A 15,876-nucleotide genomic window follows, 5' to 3' on the forward strand; every position below is an offset into this window, starting at 1 on the left:
TCTTCCTTGGTACATTTGATAAGAAATGGCACTGTAAATGACATTGTCGGAAAGCTCTTGTCATAACTGGACATTACTGCATCGATATTCACAGTATATAGTATGTTATTTATTTTTACATAGCAGAGAACATATTTAGATCGAGTGTTCATGAGTTTAAAAGGATGCCAAGAGAGAAATCACAGAATGTAGGACAGATAAACCTTAAGAGACTTATTACATTGCATTATGTTCATAGTTGTCATATACCCTTTGCAGAGTTATACTATGATATATGCAGTGTTGCCACATTATAACTGTGGTATAATAAAAAAATATATATATTAACGAAGGACTGTATTTCTATATCTGCTTCTTTCACAGTAAAATTCAAAAACATTGATTGAGCTCTGACATGCATATGAATGGAAAAACTGTTGTCCGTCTTCACATTAAAGTAAAACGACGCTGACTGCTTTAATTAAACTTTATACATTGCTGCATATAAATGTCACACAGTTTTAATGAATGCAATTGATTTATTACCAGTTGGATGTTGACAGATGTTCCTGAGAAGTAAAGCTTAAACTGTTTTGGCCCGGTGTTGTCGCTACCCGCCTGTGGTGCCAAGAAAAGACATTGCAACAACAGATCCCGTACCGAAATGAACAAATATTGTAAACTAAAAGCATAAGGTTTTCTGTAAAAAAAAAAAAAAATTCCTACCAGATTTTAAACGTGTCTTAGCAAATTACCACACATCTATTAAACAAAAAATATTTTTTACACGTCTTTATTAAAGGTACCAATAAATTTGGCACTGTGACTTTAATCATCCTCTTTACAGATTCTAAGTGCAAGTCAATATAAGAGGCCAGAGATGCTTCAAAATATGCACCAAGTGGTGATCAGCGGTATTTCAGGTAAAGGTCTCGTTTCTGAAAATGAACATATTTATCTGTAATGCAGAGTTTCTAGAAATAAATGACGTAAAGAGTTTAGGCAAAGAATAACATCACCGTGTTCTCCGACAACAGATTCTCACAGCTCGGGTTGATTAATATTAAGACTTCAGGAAATATTCATAATGCCAGTATATCCCATGCTAATATAAGGTAGGCAGGTGGCGACAGATGTTCAGTTTTACCAACTTTGACCTTCTGACTTTCCAGAACACATTCTAGTACTTCATGATCTAAGATCATCATATCACCCTCCTCTAATTTGTTCTGACATAATTGTGAACCCACTTATAAAGTAAATAAAAACATAACCGTGGAACTTGAATAAAAATCAACTAATGAAAAGTTTTCTTTTTTTGTGACTTTTTAAACTGATTATTCCACATTCATTATATTTTTAGCAACACGTTGTTTGTCAACAGGGGTGACAAACAGATCTTAGTCTCTGCTGTGTTGCAGCTGCCAGCCTCCGATGTTAAGAGTCGGACAGATCTACACTTAATCTTCGTCCTTACCTAATCCAGCTTTGCTCCTCCACAAAGAACCTCAGCGTGAGAATAAATCAGAAGCAGATGCATCTTGTTTCTATCGACTTCAGAAGGAAACACGCCGACCTGGTCAGAGGACGCTACTGGCTGGTCTTCCAGCGGCTGATGGCCATCTTGAGGGTGTGGTTGGGTGTGAGGAGTGTTGTCAGCAGGGGAAGGTTGGTCATTGGGCTGGAACGGTTCTTGGTGTGGATCCAGTTCTCAATTGCCTGCCTTTCATACGAGTAGCCATCTGTAGGAGCAGGTAGGGTCGGTGAAAACATGATTTAAGTGTCTTGTAATATGCAACTTTTTGTAGTATACCAACACAAAGTGGTGCATTATTGTGAAGTCGTTTTTTGGTTTTTTTTACAAATAAAAACCCGCAAAATTTTGCCCTTTTATTTTCTCAAAGTAGCTCAAGCCAAATCAGATTCCACTGCATCTCTGGCAGCTGGAAAGTGAACCTCCTTCCCGGTCTCTAGCCTTTTGCAGCCTCTAACCAGTTTTCCTTCAGGAAGAGCATCCGGAAGGGAAACTCTTCCCAATGGTTTGCAGCAAACCGAGGAGGGAAATTCTTCAACAATTGAGCAATCTTCCATGCAGGCCACATTTTTAGACTGTCAACAGATTCCTCCACCTGAGCTTTGGATCTCTGTAGCTACTCCAGAGTTACGGTGACCCTCGTTGCTGCTTCTCTCTGACTGCTACTGAAAGTGTGCCCAAGTCTTTCCCTTTTGGGATGATGGATTGAAAAGCAGTCTCTGTAATATAAAGCCTTAAATATTGATTTATTTCCTATATTGTGACGATGTTTGTTTGCGAATGTTCTCTAACAAACCTCTGCGAGCAGCTGTGTTGATACTGATATGTTACCCAGACTAATATTAAGGTGACCTCCGAAGGCAGTTGGAGGCAGTGCATTTTTTCCAAATAAAAAGAAAAAAGTTTCTGAATAAAAATACAAACCTCACTTTTACAATTTTTATTTATAATAAATCCTAAATGTGCACTATTAAGCATTGCTTTGTATTGGTCTCCTACATAAAATCCAAATAAAATGAATTTAGTTTTGTAGTAATAGCTAGGCTAAATGTGAAAAATGTTTAAGCAGTGATGTTGACCTACCAGCTGCTATGACCGGTTCCCTCATAAGCTCTCTGGTGATTGGACACAGAAACTCATCAGGAACCCCCGAGCATATTGAACCACTTTTCAGCTCCTCCACTTTCCTCAGGAGTTTACCTCGCAGGCCGACAGACTCTAAACAAAACACACACACACACACACAAAAAAAAAAGATGAAGAAATATGTCACAGCAGAAAATGTGCCCTTACCCACCACATCCATGCACAATTAATATCACTGTGAGCGTCTTGAGCATTTGTCATTCCTGCGTTTATCAATTTTCACTCTTGAACGGCAAATGTGAGCGTGGGTGAGAGTGAACGCCGTGGGAGCAAACCACGTCTGTCCAGTTTAAACAGCAAACAGGCAGAAAAGCCTCAAGAAGAAAAAGTACAGAAGAGATTGGAGATAATTAACAGATGAACACAAAACAGTTTTTTGTTTGTTTGTTTGTTTGTTTGTTTTTACCTCCCTGACAAACCTACTGGTGCATTCTACCTTTTAGGAAGCAAAGCATAAATCGATTTATTCCCATCATTGGGGAAGAAAAAAACCACGACTCCTCCCTCTGTCTGTCTGTGTCTGTCTGTCATAGCAGTAGATAAAACATGATGCCACTCGGCGCTGTTCTCCAAGTTAGCTCTGCTAAGAAGGTGGGATTCATGCCGTGTTGCTAAAAACAGATCAATGTGAGCACAAGCTGTCACAGCGCTGATGCCGTGTAAACTGAGCAGTGATTGACAGAGACTGTGGGATGGATATGACGACATTTCGTGGCGTTACAGCAAATGTTCGCTGAGAACTACGTGACGAATGATGCCTTAGCTGGTAGACTGAAATCAACAACATAACACTCAGACTTCAGCCTTTGTGGCATCGCCTCACGAACACACTGAAACAATAAAAGGGCTAAACTATGCTATAGTAAATAAATAAAGAAAAAAAATAATTCTAAACAAACACGGAAAGAACCATAAGGGGCTTAATGATGTTAGGTGTAAAATCCACTTTATTACTTATGGGAAATTCTGCTTTGAGGATTGGGTTATGTAACCTACAAAGTGCACCAGATTAAAGCCAGAACTGACCAAGTCTTTAAAGCTGAGCGCTGTGGCGCTCCAGCCTAACATTATGTAATCTCGCTGAGTAAAACCCTGCGTAAACACTCATTCCTTCACCCGCACTCTAATCCACTGTACTGCCCTTTATCCATGTGAATAGGTAAAAAGAAATCCTAATCCATGCGCATTTCCTTGTCAATTCTTACAAGAGATCAGTGCTGTAAAACATTTATTTTTCTTCTATCTGAGACAAAAAGATGAACATGAGAACTACAAGAGAGGGAGGAAGTGAACAAGTGGTGGTGCTCTCGCTGAGCAGAGTGTGACATTTGTCTTCCTCACCTATGCCCAGCTCTGACGCCAGCGTCTCCTTGGTGAGACTCAGCAGCTCTGTCCCATCTATGTTATTGGCCTTGAATTTGTCCACCAATCCCTGGAGCCCTTCCTCCACCAGCCACTCTGACACATCCCCCTCCGACCAATCAGCGACCAGCAGCTTCGATCGGCTCGCCGCGGCTTTTCCTGAGAGGGCGAGTCAAGGCGAGAGGGGGGTCAGCTGCTGATGGCTGCAGCACCTTTTAGGAAAAAACAAGACCAAATATTCCCTCCTATGTTTTAAGCTAAACAGATTTTCTTCTCTTTCTTTTTTTTTTTTTTGTTAATCCCTCACCTTCACAGGGTGTCTTCACAGACTATTCTTTAAGACAGAGAAAAACGAAACCAAAACTGAAAGCAAGAGACCTGCAAAGTACTTTTAAAGCAACCTGAGACACTTGAGGCTGAAGAGAGAACACTCAAGCACACAACACCTGTGTCCCTCGCTGCCAGGTGGAGCTGGACTAAAATGAAAAAAAAAATGGCACTACTAGCATGAGAGACCAATTTAATAAACCCAGATTTAAATAACAGGTTTTGATTTCACCAATTATTTTCTATTCTGAATAATCGCTAGGAGAGCAAAGGTAACAACAGCATGCTAATATTAAAGATAAAATGCGAAACTAACCAGGCAACGACTTCCCGCCTTTCCGCCGAACAGCATGTGAAGTAAAGGAGGGAAATATAACATAAGATTACAGGCCAGTTTTTTATCATATTGTACTTATTTCATAGATAAATTAATATATGCTACTCTTTATGGTGTGATTTTTGAGCCTTTGCTCTCTCCTCACCCCTGCATCCGTCCTCCAGCAAACAGATGTTTACGGTTTTATCCATGGATCCGGTGGCGATCAGTGGTGCTGTTGGATGGAAGGCGCATGCTGTCACATACCTGCAGGGGGAGTCAGGTACATGAATGATATCCAAAATTATGTTCTACAGAAAGCTGGATATGAAAAACTTGTCTAAAGGGAGTAATTACCCCTTTTGTGGCCACTTCCTTTCCTAGCACACTTTTTCCTTCCACTCAACTCTCCACCAGTGACTTGTCACCTTCTTTGGAAATGACCTTTTGTGGCTTACCCTCTTTTTGGACAGCAGTCTTAGGGTTCTTATATAATATTCTTATTCAAATCAGATTTTTTTTTTTTACTTAATTCATTATTAGAAAATGCTCTGTTTACTTACACTAATAATATTATACATTAAATCATCTGAAAACTTTATCTTGTATTTACTGATGATGTGAAACATTAAAATTAAATTAAAATGAAAAACAAGCGAAAGATCAGAAGAAATCTGCAAGGGGGGAAATACTCTTTCCCAGCACACACTGATTTCCCTTTCAAGACCTGAAAGAAACACTTAAATCAAGAACCACAGCGCCTTTCCAGACAGTTCAGGATCCACTGATCTAAAATCAAAATTTCAGCTGATTTAAAGAGGCAAAGGCAGAGTTAATGAGGGAGAGCTCTCTAAAACCTAAGCTGGATTGCTGAGAAACGCTGATCCACAAAAGCCCCTTGGCTTCACACAGAAGCTGAGAGGAGAGCTTCGCTAAACCTCCAATCAAGACTCTGTCTGAATTTAAATCTAAAGTCAAATGAGTTTCCAGGAAGCCTTTTTTTTTTTGTCTAAAGTTTTGATTTACTTCTTTTCCCCTTCAGTTATCTTATCCCACTTCTATTTTAGATACAGATTTTTTTTCTCTCCTCCAAAAGCACTTTCATTTGCCCCCACTGAAAGGAGCTCGGTGCCTTTCAGACACAGGTGGCTGAATTGTTGTAAATGGCTTGTGTGATCATTCATCTGTGACTTATCGGTTAGTGTAGGGGGGAAGAGAGCGTGGTCCTACGCATTTAAAAATGGAAGGCAATGTTCGGAATCAGTGATGCAGCATAATATATGTATGTATTTTTCAGTCTATTAAAATTGAAGGTTTCTTAAAGTATTACTAATTAAAAAGAAAAAAAGAAAAATAATCCAAATGAACCTGAAAACGTCTGTGTCATTCTGTTCTTTTCCCTTAATGACGCATTACTAAAAAGGTTGAAATAATTAGTTTGCCATCTCATCACAGGTTAAGTTTTTTTTTCTCTCCTGTAATTAAAAACTATGGTTTAAAAGTGCTTGCAATGGCCAAAATTAACAACATTAAAATAAATAAATATTTACCTGTCATGGTGGTTCAGTGTGTGAAGCAGAACGGCATTATTCTAAGAAAAAAAGCGGAAAAAAACCCAACATGAGGAACATGGATCCAGGGATAAAAAGCTCACATCTGTCAGAGCGACGATGTGAGCAAGAGAAACTCACCGCGTCATAGACCTTGACGCTTTTGTCCACTGAGCTGCAAGAAATAAAAACGAAACATCAGTTCAGTTCCAAGACATGAATTCAAACCCAGGTTCTCCATTTTGAGGGGAAAAAAAAACCCCTGATCATTTGTCTCCCTCTAGTGGTTTTAAAGAAACACTGCAATTATAAATATGTAGAAGGTGGCCTACTTACTGTGCATGTTCAAGTAAACAGTCTACATAAATCTATAGCTTGCTCATAAATAGATCAAGAGACGAAGGCTGATCTATTAAACATCAGATAGTGATTTGAAATTACATTAAGCATATGGCAACAGAGTTTCTCATGAGAATGAGAATGGTTAGAGATTCACTAGCAAAAGGAACCTAGTGGTGTGTAGAGCATTTGTACATAGTTTTACAATCTACAGCTACACAGCCTTTTACAAGCATAAAGGATGCTTTGTGAAGATACAAAAAAAAAAGAGAATGAAAGAATGAGACCCCCTTCTTGTTTCTTCTTCAAGCTAGGATCTTACCCAGACACAAGCAGCTGCCCATCAGAGGAGTACGCACAGCAGAAGACCGGAGCCGTCTGACCGGTTAGTGTATGTAGGAGCACCATGTCGAAGCCTGCAAGGTAAAGCAACAAGTGTGGTTCTGCACAGGTGTAAATATCGCCAATAAGTGAAGAAAACTAATTCCAGTGGTGGAGTGTTGTTTGTAATTCTGAGGAGAATGGCACGGATTTGTGTAAAATCAAACGTTATGTTTGTTTTGTTTGTATGTCCTCATAATGTGGTGGTGATTTATCACAGATTAAGTTTAGCACTTTTGAGGATACTGGTCATTAATATTCTGCCTCAAGGGCTAATCAATATATTAGATTAGTGTAACCACAACGGCAACTTTGTTACTCAACAGTCGGCTAATTGATTGCTGTCTTTCGGCACTCTCATTTTTTTCCCTTGAGGTTACACAGATGGACACAGTAGTTGGTGTTTTTATAGTTTGCCATTATGATCCAGAATATGTTGTTCTGCTGTTAGAGGAAAGATTTGCAACACAGTTGGCCTAAAAACATTTGTACCTCCAGAGGTGAACTTGTTAATAACCCAGATCTTCAGGTGACAGTCTTGTCCGCAAGATGCCAAATGAAACTGCACAACTTGGTTGCCTAAAAAAAACGCCAAATACAATTAATTCAAAGACCATTCTCAGAGAACCTTTAAAAATATTGCCTTTCTATTTTCACTATTCTCTTCATTTCTGTGAGGTGATTTTTTTTTTTTAAAAAGCCCTATTTATAGTAGTGGACTGTGCGCTTTATATAAATCCACAACTAGAGTTCTCACCACTGAGGATGCTGGGAGCGAAGCTGCAGCAGGACACCCCCAGGTCGTGGGCATCCTTCTTTGCGAGGAGTTGGTTTAAGTGCAGATCCCACAGACGCAGATCTCCATAGGTGGAGCCCGTCATGAACATCTGACTGCAAGGGCTGAAGGAGCAAGCTACCATTGTTGTGTCTCTCACTCCTCCAGTCCTTTATAAAACATAAAAAACAACAACAACAACAGATGAACGAACAGTTTGCTTTTCATCGCTGTTGAGAGTCAAACGGATCTGGTGCCGACAACATGAGCAAATATTGTCACAGCACTGCTCCATGTGGTGTAGGGAGAGCTGTTTGCACTGACTTTGTGGTTCATTTTATGAAGCAATTTTATTATTATGCTGTATATAAATATAAACAGCTGTGTAAGTAAATTGATTATATATTACTATATTATATTATATCTTGTATATATGATTATATATACACAGCTGTGAAGTACAGTAGCTGTGTATTTAACTAAAGTATGACAAAGCAGCTCTTAGTCTAAACAAATTCTTTCTTCTGACTAAAAATGTGCTGAAAACATTAATTTCCCATTTGAAAGTAGATAAAATAGTATCTGTATTTTGCATCACTAACAATAGAAACAAATTTGCTTTCATGTTATTGAGTAGTTGAACAACGACTTTCAGCTCCCAGGAAACACAAAGCTTCACTTTACCTGGACAGCCTCTTAGAGTGGAAATCCCAGAGAACCAAAGTGCCATCAGACGCACCTGAAACCAGGTGGGCCGAGTTGGGAGACAGCGCACAGATCCGAACAGGGCTGCGGTCGGGATGTTCCAGGACGGCCTCGATGCCCCCCGTGACCATGGACCACACCAGCGTGGTCGCATCTGTGGAGCAGGAGACGAGGAACTGGCCGCAGGGGCTGAAGCAACAGCAGTGGACGCTGTAGCTGTGTCCCTTCAGAGGCGAGAAAGGCAGCTCGGAGAAGTCTTCAGCATTGTATATCCTGAGGGTTTTGTCCCCGGAGCAGGTAGCCAACAGTTTGGGGGAGAAGGCACACCAGTTGATGTCGTCTTGATGGTCTCGTAAGGTGCAGACTACAGACGCCATCCGCAGAGCCAACGCTAAAGTTTGGAGGACACTGGATCAAGAACAGAACCAGAATGAGACCTTGAATAAGTTAAGCAGAGATTTTAACAAAGAAATCTGCACAAAAACCTTCTGTTTTTTTTAAACTGATATCACAAGCATGACATTACTGACAGCTAAACAAATAACCTTTACCTAGGTAACTTACAGTATATATATATATATATACAGTACAGACCAAAAGTTTGGACACACCTTCTCATTGAATTCAATGAGAAGGTGTGTCCAAACTTTTGGTCTGAACTGAGTACAGACCAAAAGTTTGGACACACAGTTGTGTCCAAACTTTTGGTCTGTACTGTATATATATATACATATAGACCTCATTTTAAAATCTGGGATACTATTTTTTTTGTTAAATCAAGCCTGGGTTATCCATAACAATAAATACAGGTACTTTAAGTTAATTCATAAGCTTTTGTAACTTTTATTTTGTTTATAAAATTCCAAAGACTGGAATTTGTTGGCAGTTTAAAACCCTGACCTCTGAAGGTCTACAAGCCCAATAATCACCCAAATGATCATCTCCCATGAATTTAGATTAATCTAATCTAATAATTTAGTAGGACAAATAGTTATTTTTTTGATGTGGCAGTACGAGGACAATTAAAGTAATCTAAGTACGAACAAATAGAAACCAGCATAAATCAATTTATTTATAAGCAAGTCACATTTCTTTTCAATAATGGAATAAAGATTAAGAAAAGTTTAGAAACAGCTTTCCAGACTTGTCTTTCTGTTTTCCGTATAGCCAGAATCGGAAAATTGTCAAATTAATATCCATACTTTTTAAGACCATGTAGGAATCCTGGTTCCTACAGGAAGTTTAATAGATCTCATCGTTTGCTCCTGATCAGACTCTTGACAGCTGGATAGTATAGTCCGATGCCAACAAGTGAGAGAAAGATAATAGATAATTATTTAGCCTGGAGGTATATTACCACTAATATACCTCCAGGCTAAAAAAATAATCCTGACAGCTTATAGCTGTATTATTTCCCTTTTACGAAACGAAACCGAAATAAATGAAATAATAACCCAAAAGCTTTATCACCTTTCTTTTCTGCCAGGAGGTCTTAATTAAATTAACTAACACACCAGAACAACTAATTGTTGCTGCTTTAGAAGCTAACGGCTCTTCGCGATTATGAAGCTACTTTCTGCCATTATGCGAAATATAAAAAAAAATAAAAGCCAGCCTAAAAAACCAGACTGCAGAAGAAAAAAGACTAGTCAGTAGACCGCGTCCTGCAGCATCTGGTATTGTTTAACAACGTCAATCTTACTCGTCTCTGTCCGTCTCTGTTATTCACTGTTTACTTCCTCTCTGTTCAGCTGACCGTGACGTCACTGCATCTCCCCGATGCTGCATTCGTTGTAGCTCGGAAATAGGAAGTCATAATGGAATATTCAAATTAATTTGTAAAAATGTTACCTTCCATATTAGTGCTGATTATGGTAATACCAAAACCGATTTTTATTAAACGTTTTAATTAATTTCAGTCATATTAAATACTATAATACTTCGTTAATGCGCTAGTTTTTAAATTACATTTAGGCTGTGGTTGAAGAGGTGCTGCAGAATCCCACATAGCTGGTCTGCACAGACTTTCAAGAACCCGTGGAAAACTCCGTTTGGACCTGCAGCCTTGTTGCAGTTCTCAGCATCTGCCTGATCACCTGAGGCTGGAAGGTGAGGGGGAAAAAAGGGGAGCGGGACATCTACAGTATATCTCCATTTGGCTGCTGACAAGCAGCATCACTGCCTCTTTTGAGTCTTTTCAGGAACAGGTATATGCAGAATAGTGATTTGAATTTTTGTTTCCATCTTTTCCATGTATTTTTACCAATGCATTATCATCAATAGATGCACTTTTCTACAGAATAAAAAAATTCTCAGGCCCCCCTTATCGTTGAATTTTTTTTTTAGAGATATAGAATTGCATATTTATTCTAATTTATCTTCTTCTTCACCCCAAATAGAAATGCAAACATAATAGGAAATTGTCTTGGTTTCTGCATTAAGATTAAGAAAACCTCCCCTGCTTGTAAAACTGCTAACGTAATTCTATCAAGCTGCAAAACAAGAAGCTAGGTCATAGTGAACATTAAAGTACCTACAATATGAATTAATATTTTACTTAAAGTATTTTCCTAATATTTTGAAGTAAAATCATTTAACTAAATAATACATTTTATTAGTAATCATTGACATACTAAAGGTAAACATTTATAAAACTGCTCTTGTATACGTTTACGATGAAAGCGTTTTGTATACATTATGCATTATATTGTGAAGTTCATGTTTTATTTTGCCACTCATGTTTACTCTTATTTTCTTAATTTTAAGGTTTAGAGTATAGAAAATATGTTGTGCCTGTTTTTGGCACCAGTTTTGTCAATTTATTCCATCGTGGGTTGCCTCATACCCTTAGTTTAAGCAGCACACGCATACCGAGCTTTAATTTCTTCTTGGAAAGAGAATAAAGGTTATTAATCCGGTAATCCAAAACAGAAGCAGCAACTATGTGACGCGGAAACTGAAATGAATCAAGTGTAAGACGCTTACGTTGAAAAACATCCTTTTAATAGGTCCGTGCCACACACTAGTGAAAAATAAAGCTCCTACAAAAGAATGATACTTTTATTCCACAATATCTTAAATAAAGTAACTTCAAGTACTTTCGACTTGGGTACAAAAAAATCTAGCTGCCTCCATCAGGCCACGACACACAGCAAGGTTCAACACAGTGGTTACAAATGGCCTTTAGGTCCTCTGTATTGTGGCAGATTCTGAGGAAATGCATCGTGGAAGCGAAACCGAATGCTTGTTGCTCCTTTGTTTCTCTGCTGAGGTGAGGAATGATTTCTGTGTTACTGTCCCACTTTGGAGGCCCTGTCAGATTTAAATCATATTAAAAAAATAATTGTCGTAAGAATGAAAACTAAAAAAACAACAAACAAAAAAAAAAAAACAACAACATCCCCTACATGCCCCTGTTGGAAGGGTAGGCACTACCAAGATTAAGGATACCACAGTGTTTGCAGAGGATATGTATATACTGTACAAACAATATTTATGATAATGTTTTCATCACGTTCACTAAAATAGAATGCTACAATCATTCTAAGGCATAAACAATATCTTAATATTCTTAAACAATTTTTACACATCGTTGCAAACAAGACATAATATTGACATTAATAAACAGTATATACACACGGATCGCCATTGTCGAACTGTTCCTCTGCTGCTCCTGTAAAGAAACGCAGTTTTACAGTTTGAACAAATGAATACAGTTCTCTGATGCCCCAAAGCACTGAACAGTGTAAACAGTTTTTTTTTTCCTCTTTCTTTTCTTGGCTTTGTTTTGATATTTGGGAAAAAAAATTAAAACACAAAGACACATTCCTTTTTTTTTGTTGTTGTTGTGGTTTAAATTCAAAGCAGTTTAGATGATTCCTCCTTTTTCATAGAAAATGAAGTGGACCTTGATTCATAAATAATTATTACAAAATTAAATACATTCACTATAATACGATTAAATAACAAAAGACTATGTACAGGTAGTGGAAAGTATTCTAGCGCAGATACATCAGTGACATTTGAGGATTCATTCAGTGCAGTGTTCTGAGACAGGGAATGGTATTGCACTAGGACACCCCATTTCTCTGGGACTCTTTGGGGCTTTTATCCCTGTTGTAATAAATCCAGCGCACCACATGTAACAATGTTTTTTTTTATTCTTTTTTTTTTTTTGTATGGTGATATCTCTCTTAAGCACACAATGGATTCCTTATGAAGGAGCCGACTTTTTCTTCCATCCTGCAAAAAGCCACAAACTCCGTCAGAAAAAAAAAAAAAAGAAAACCTGGTGTTCCGTATGAAACGTTGAATGGGTTCACAAGGAGAGTCTGAACAGTTTAGTTTGTTTGCTTCAGAAGCTCAGTCCAGCGCTTCTCAAAAAACTTCCTCATGTTATGACCAGCTCGACCAATGTCCGAATTGTCTTCATTGAATTTTTCACAGTTATCAAAGACCAAGTTGACATCAATGATGAAAGTCTCCAGGTTTTGATACCTGAAATAAAGGAAAACAATCATTAAGCCATAACATGTTACCAATAAAATGCCTTTCTGTATAAAAGGTATTACGGCCTTTTACACAGATTTCGTGTTCTTTGCCTTCAAACACGGAATCAAGGAAAATCACAGACTATATGGATGAAAGTTTCTTCTATATTCTGTTTTCTTTTTCATAATGAAAACACTTAGCCATATTTATTTCATACTACAGAAACACCCTGTAAAAGCAGGTAAAGCATTTTCTAAGTTGTTCCAGCAAGTTTCTTCCTGAAAAACTGGCTTTAAAATCCATGGAAATCCCCCGCAGGTTTAAAGGAAGAAAAAGAACTAGTTGGGAACTCACTGGCTGCTCACAAGCTTCTCACGTATAGTGGAGAAGTCCATCGGCTTTTTTATGACCTTCCTGTAGCCAGGGACCGATTTTAGGTTGACAGGCGTGAGAAAAGGCCATGCATCCTGATGCCGCTCCAACTCTGCGAGAAGAATTCTGTTGGGAACACAAACGCAAAGACATGAATTGGTTTTGGTGAGGCAACAAGCTCTTGATTACAACAAAGAATGTGTGATGATTTTAGTTACTTTAAAGAGCTATTCAACAACAACAAAAAAAGCAACGACAAGAGCGAACATGCCAAGAGCAGATACCTGCATAATCCCAGGTCCCTGTTGTTGTCTCTTGCTGTCTTGGCTCGTTTCACACACACAGGGCTCTCCTGATTGGCTGGTATCAGAGCAGGTGAAGCCTCCTCTGTTTTTCTCTTCCTGCTGGTGTCTTTTGATCCTTTTTTGGGCGTGCTGCTGGCACTGACTGAATCCTCCTCTGATACCTCCCCGTTACCTGTCTGCTTCACGTTCTTCTTGGACTCCCCGCTTTTTTTGCTGCTTCCTCCGCTAGAAGCTACAGTTTTGGCTGGAGGCTTTTTGGTCTTTGGGGATGGACCACTTGCCTGTGAAATTGAACAGTTAATACACAAAATCTTTAAAATTGTTGAGCCTTGAAGTTATGTTGATCAACTCAACTTCGAATTATAAACAATTGCATGGCTTGGTTGGAGATCACTGCATGTATTGTTAATATCATCGATGGTACAGATGCTACAGGATCCTAAAACTCAAAACTAAATGATATGAGCCTGATTATACTATTTACAGTGACATACCGTTGAAATGCAGGCTGGACAGTACCAGTCTCCTTCGGGAATGCTGGTGATCTTGGGTTTGTGACAGTAAGTGTGACACCCTTTGTCACAGCCATCGCACAACAAAAGGAGGTCCTCATTGTCCCCCTTTTTGCACATCTGACAGTACTAAAAAGAATGACCCGTCCATTAAAACAAGAAAGCTCTTCCTGAGCTTTGTCTATAATCTTCGAAGCATTTTCTTACCACTTTCATGATAGACCTTTCCCAAGCGATAGACTTCTGCAGCTGCTGGATGCACATGGCCAACTGGGCGGCACTGCGGACCTCACTCAGAGCCTTCCTCCATACCTTCATACCGTGGGCTACCTCCTCCTCACCGCTAAGAGAGGACAGAAGGATGAGGATCAAAAATTCACAATGAAATAAGGATATATGGGTATGTTTTCACACAAGCTGCTTGGTATCGGTTGAAAAAGTTGCCAGCAAGACAGCAGATCATTATGAGCTCTGGCTGTGCAGAGACAGGCATGAGGGTGTAAGGTGCTGGGGAGAGGTACACACCCATTCTGTCAGGTTAAAGGTACGCTCATGCAGAAAGTTTGAGGGTTTGTTAAATTCTGGAAGCCAAAGGTTTGCTCATAATCAAGGTTACAGAGTAACAACACCATGCAAATGATTGTAGGAAACAAAAGTCCAAACAACACTGAACAATGACAATGTGCAGGAAATGAAACTGAGTGAAGCCCCTACCAGCCTCCCCCAAAAAAGCCCCAAAAAACTCCATGAGACCCAACAAAAACAGATGTACACAAATCTGACAAGCGACCACAAACATCTGCTGTTAAAGCAACCAAGACCCTCAGTTTTGGAGTGACATGGGAAACAAAAAGCACAGACAGAGAGAGGAAGGGGTCTTAGTGGGAGAGTGGGGAGCTTTGGTTGGAGAAATGACCTACCCTTCCCTGTCAGCACTAGAGGATGGGGCGGGGGCAGGGACAGTGACCGTACCCACATTATCCAGCCTGATCTGAATGGTGGTACCTAAGGGGCTCCTCAGGTACCTTCTCTCGATGTTGCGCTCCAGATCGGCCAGACGTGTCACTGCTATGTCCAGAGGGTTGTCCGGGTGACGCATCACCCCGCCCTTCTCTCCGCGTTCCTCAAGATGCTCCTTGGAGTCCTTATCTCCTGCACCTCCTGATGCTGGTGTTGACTTAGTGGGGGGCTTGTGCTCGTAGTACACCAGATCCTCTCGCTCAGACTGAGGATCTGGGTAGGTCCAGCCCTGGATGGGATATAATTTGTTATGTCTTCTGACCAGATGGTGTTCAAGCCTATTTTATTCTAATTTGGCCACACAACATAAAGAAGGAAATCCAAAATTTACCTTGACTTGCAAGCTGGCTGCAGTCACTTTCCTCTCCAGCTCCTCAACCTGCTGCAGCACAGCAATGTCCATTTCCATGGCCTGTTCCTCCACACACCAGCCCCGCACTGACTCCACACTGACCTGGCTTTCCTCAAGCTCCCGGAGCTCAATCATGGCCACTAGAGGATTGACACAACAGAAGTTACAGACTCGCATACAAAAACAATTGCTAATGCAGCTATCTGGAACATTTACACAAGTAGGAAGACTTGTTGCATTACTCACCATCTTTGTGTTTGGTGCAAACCTGCGGGATTATCTCCAAGTATTTCTGCATCTGCCGCTGGAGGCCCCGCTCCCGCATTCCTCGACTGTGGAGAGCATCAACCAGTGCCCGCAGCTGTTCGATGTGAGATACCCGCCACCAACCTGTCAGCAGTTCTGAGACA

General features: G+C 39.7%; 2 protein-coding genes across 17 annotated transcripts in view; both read right to left on the minus strand.

Annotated features, from left to right (window-relative positions):
- Positions 1-87: 87 nt before the first annotated feature.
- wdsub1 (WD repeat, sterile alpha motif and U-box domain containing 1) lies at positions 88-10,181 on the minus strand. 3 transcript variants are annotated; one of them, XM_032559793.1, is made up of 13 exons: positions 10,117-10,181; positions 8,394-8,822; positions 7,692-7,879; positions 7,427-7,513; positions 6,876-6,969; positions 6,356-6,389; positions 6,215-6,255; positions 4,831-4,931; positions 4,665-4,682; positions 4,423-4,497; positions 4,001-4,180; positions 2,597-2,731; positions 88-1,721 (listed from the first exon to the last, which is right to left on the minus strand). In XM_032559793.1, the coding sequence occupies exons 2-13, from the start codon at positions 8,789-8,791 to the stop codon at positions 1,570-1,572; spliced, it is 1,503 nt and encodes a 500-aa protein (XP_032415684.1). In that variant the 5' UTR covers positions 8,792-8,822; positions 10,117-10,181; the 3' UTR covers positions 88-1,569. The 3 variants fall into 3 exon arrangements, with proteins under 3 accessions (XP_032415684.1, XP_032415683.1, XP_032415685.1); XM_032559792.1 differs by having other exon boundaries at positions 9,885-10,170; XM_032559794.1 differs by lacking the exon at positions 4,423-4,497 and having other exon boundaries at positions 9,885-10,169.
- Positions 10,182-11,395: 1,214 nt separating this feature from the next.
- Positions 11,396-15,876, minus strand: part of LOC116718049 (bromodomain adjacent to zinc finger domain protein 2B-like) — a 77,964-nt gene continuing 73,483 nt past the window's right edge. For 9 of the 14 annotated variants that reach the window (XM_032559688.1, XM_032559679.1, XM_032559681.1 and 6 more), the window contains 8 exons: positions 15,713-15,868; positions 15,446-15,606; positions 15,015-15,343; positions 14,302-14,437; positions 14,077-14,223; positions 13,562-13,863; positions 13,260-13,403; positions 11,396-12,911 (listed from right to left, as the gene is read on the minus strand). In XM_032559688.1, coding sequence (XP_032415579.1) covers positions 12,755-12,911; positions 13,260-13,403; positions 13,562-13,863; positions 14,077-14,223; positions 14,302-14,437; positions 15,015-15,343; positions 15,446-15,606; positions 15,713-15,868 — 1,532 coding nt within the window. In that variant the 3' untranslated portion in view covers positions 11,396-12,754. The remainder of the gene's footprint in view (positions 12,912-13,259; positions 13,404-13,561; positions 13,864-14,076; positions 14,224-14,301; positions 14,438-15,014; positions 15,344-15,445; positions 15,607-15,712; positions 15,869-15,876) is intronic. The other 5 variants (XM_032559686.1, XM_032559693.1, XM_032559690.1 and 2 more) reach the window with 1 other exon arrangement.

This window comes from Xiphophorus hellerii, chromosome 4 (genome assembly GCF_003331165.1).
Source record: "Xiphophorus hellerii strain 12219 chromosome 4, Xiphophorus_hellerii-4.1, whole genome shotgun sequence".
Classification (NCBI taxonomy): Eukaryota; Metazoa; Chordata; class Actinopteri; order Cyprinodontiformes; family Poeciliidae; genus Xiphophorus; species Xiphophorus hellerii.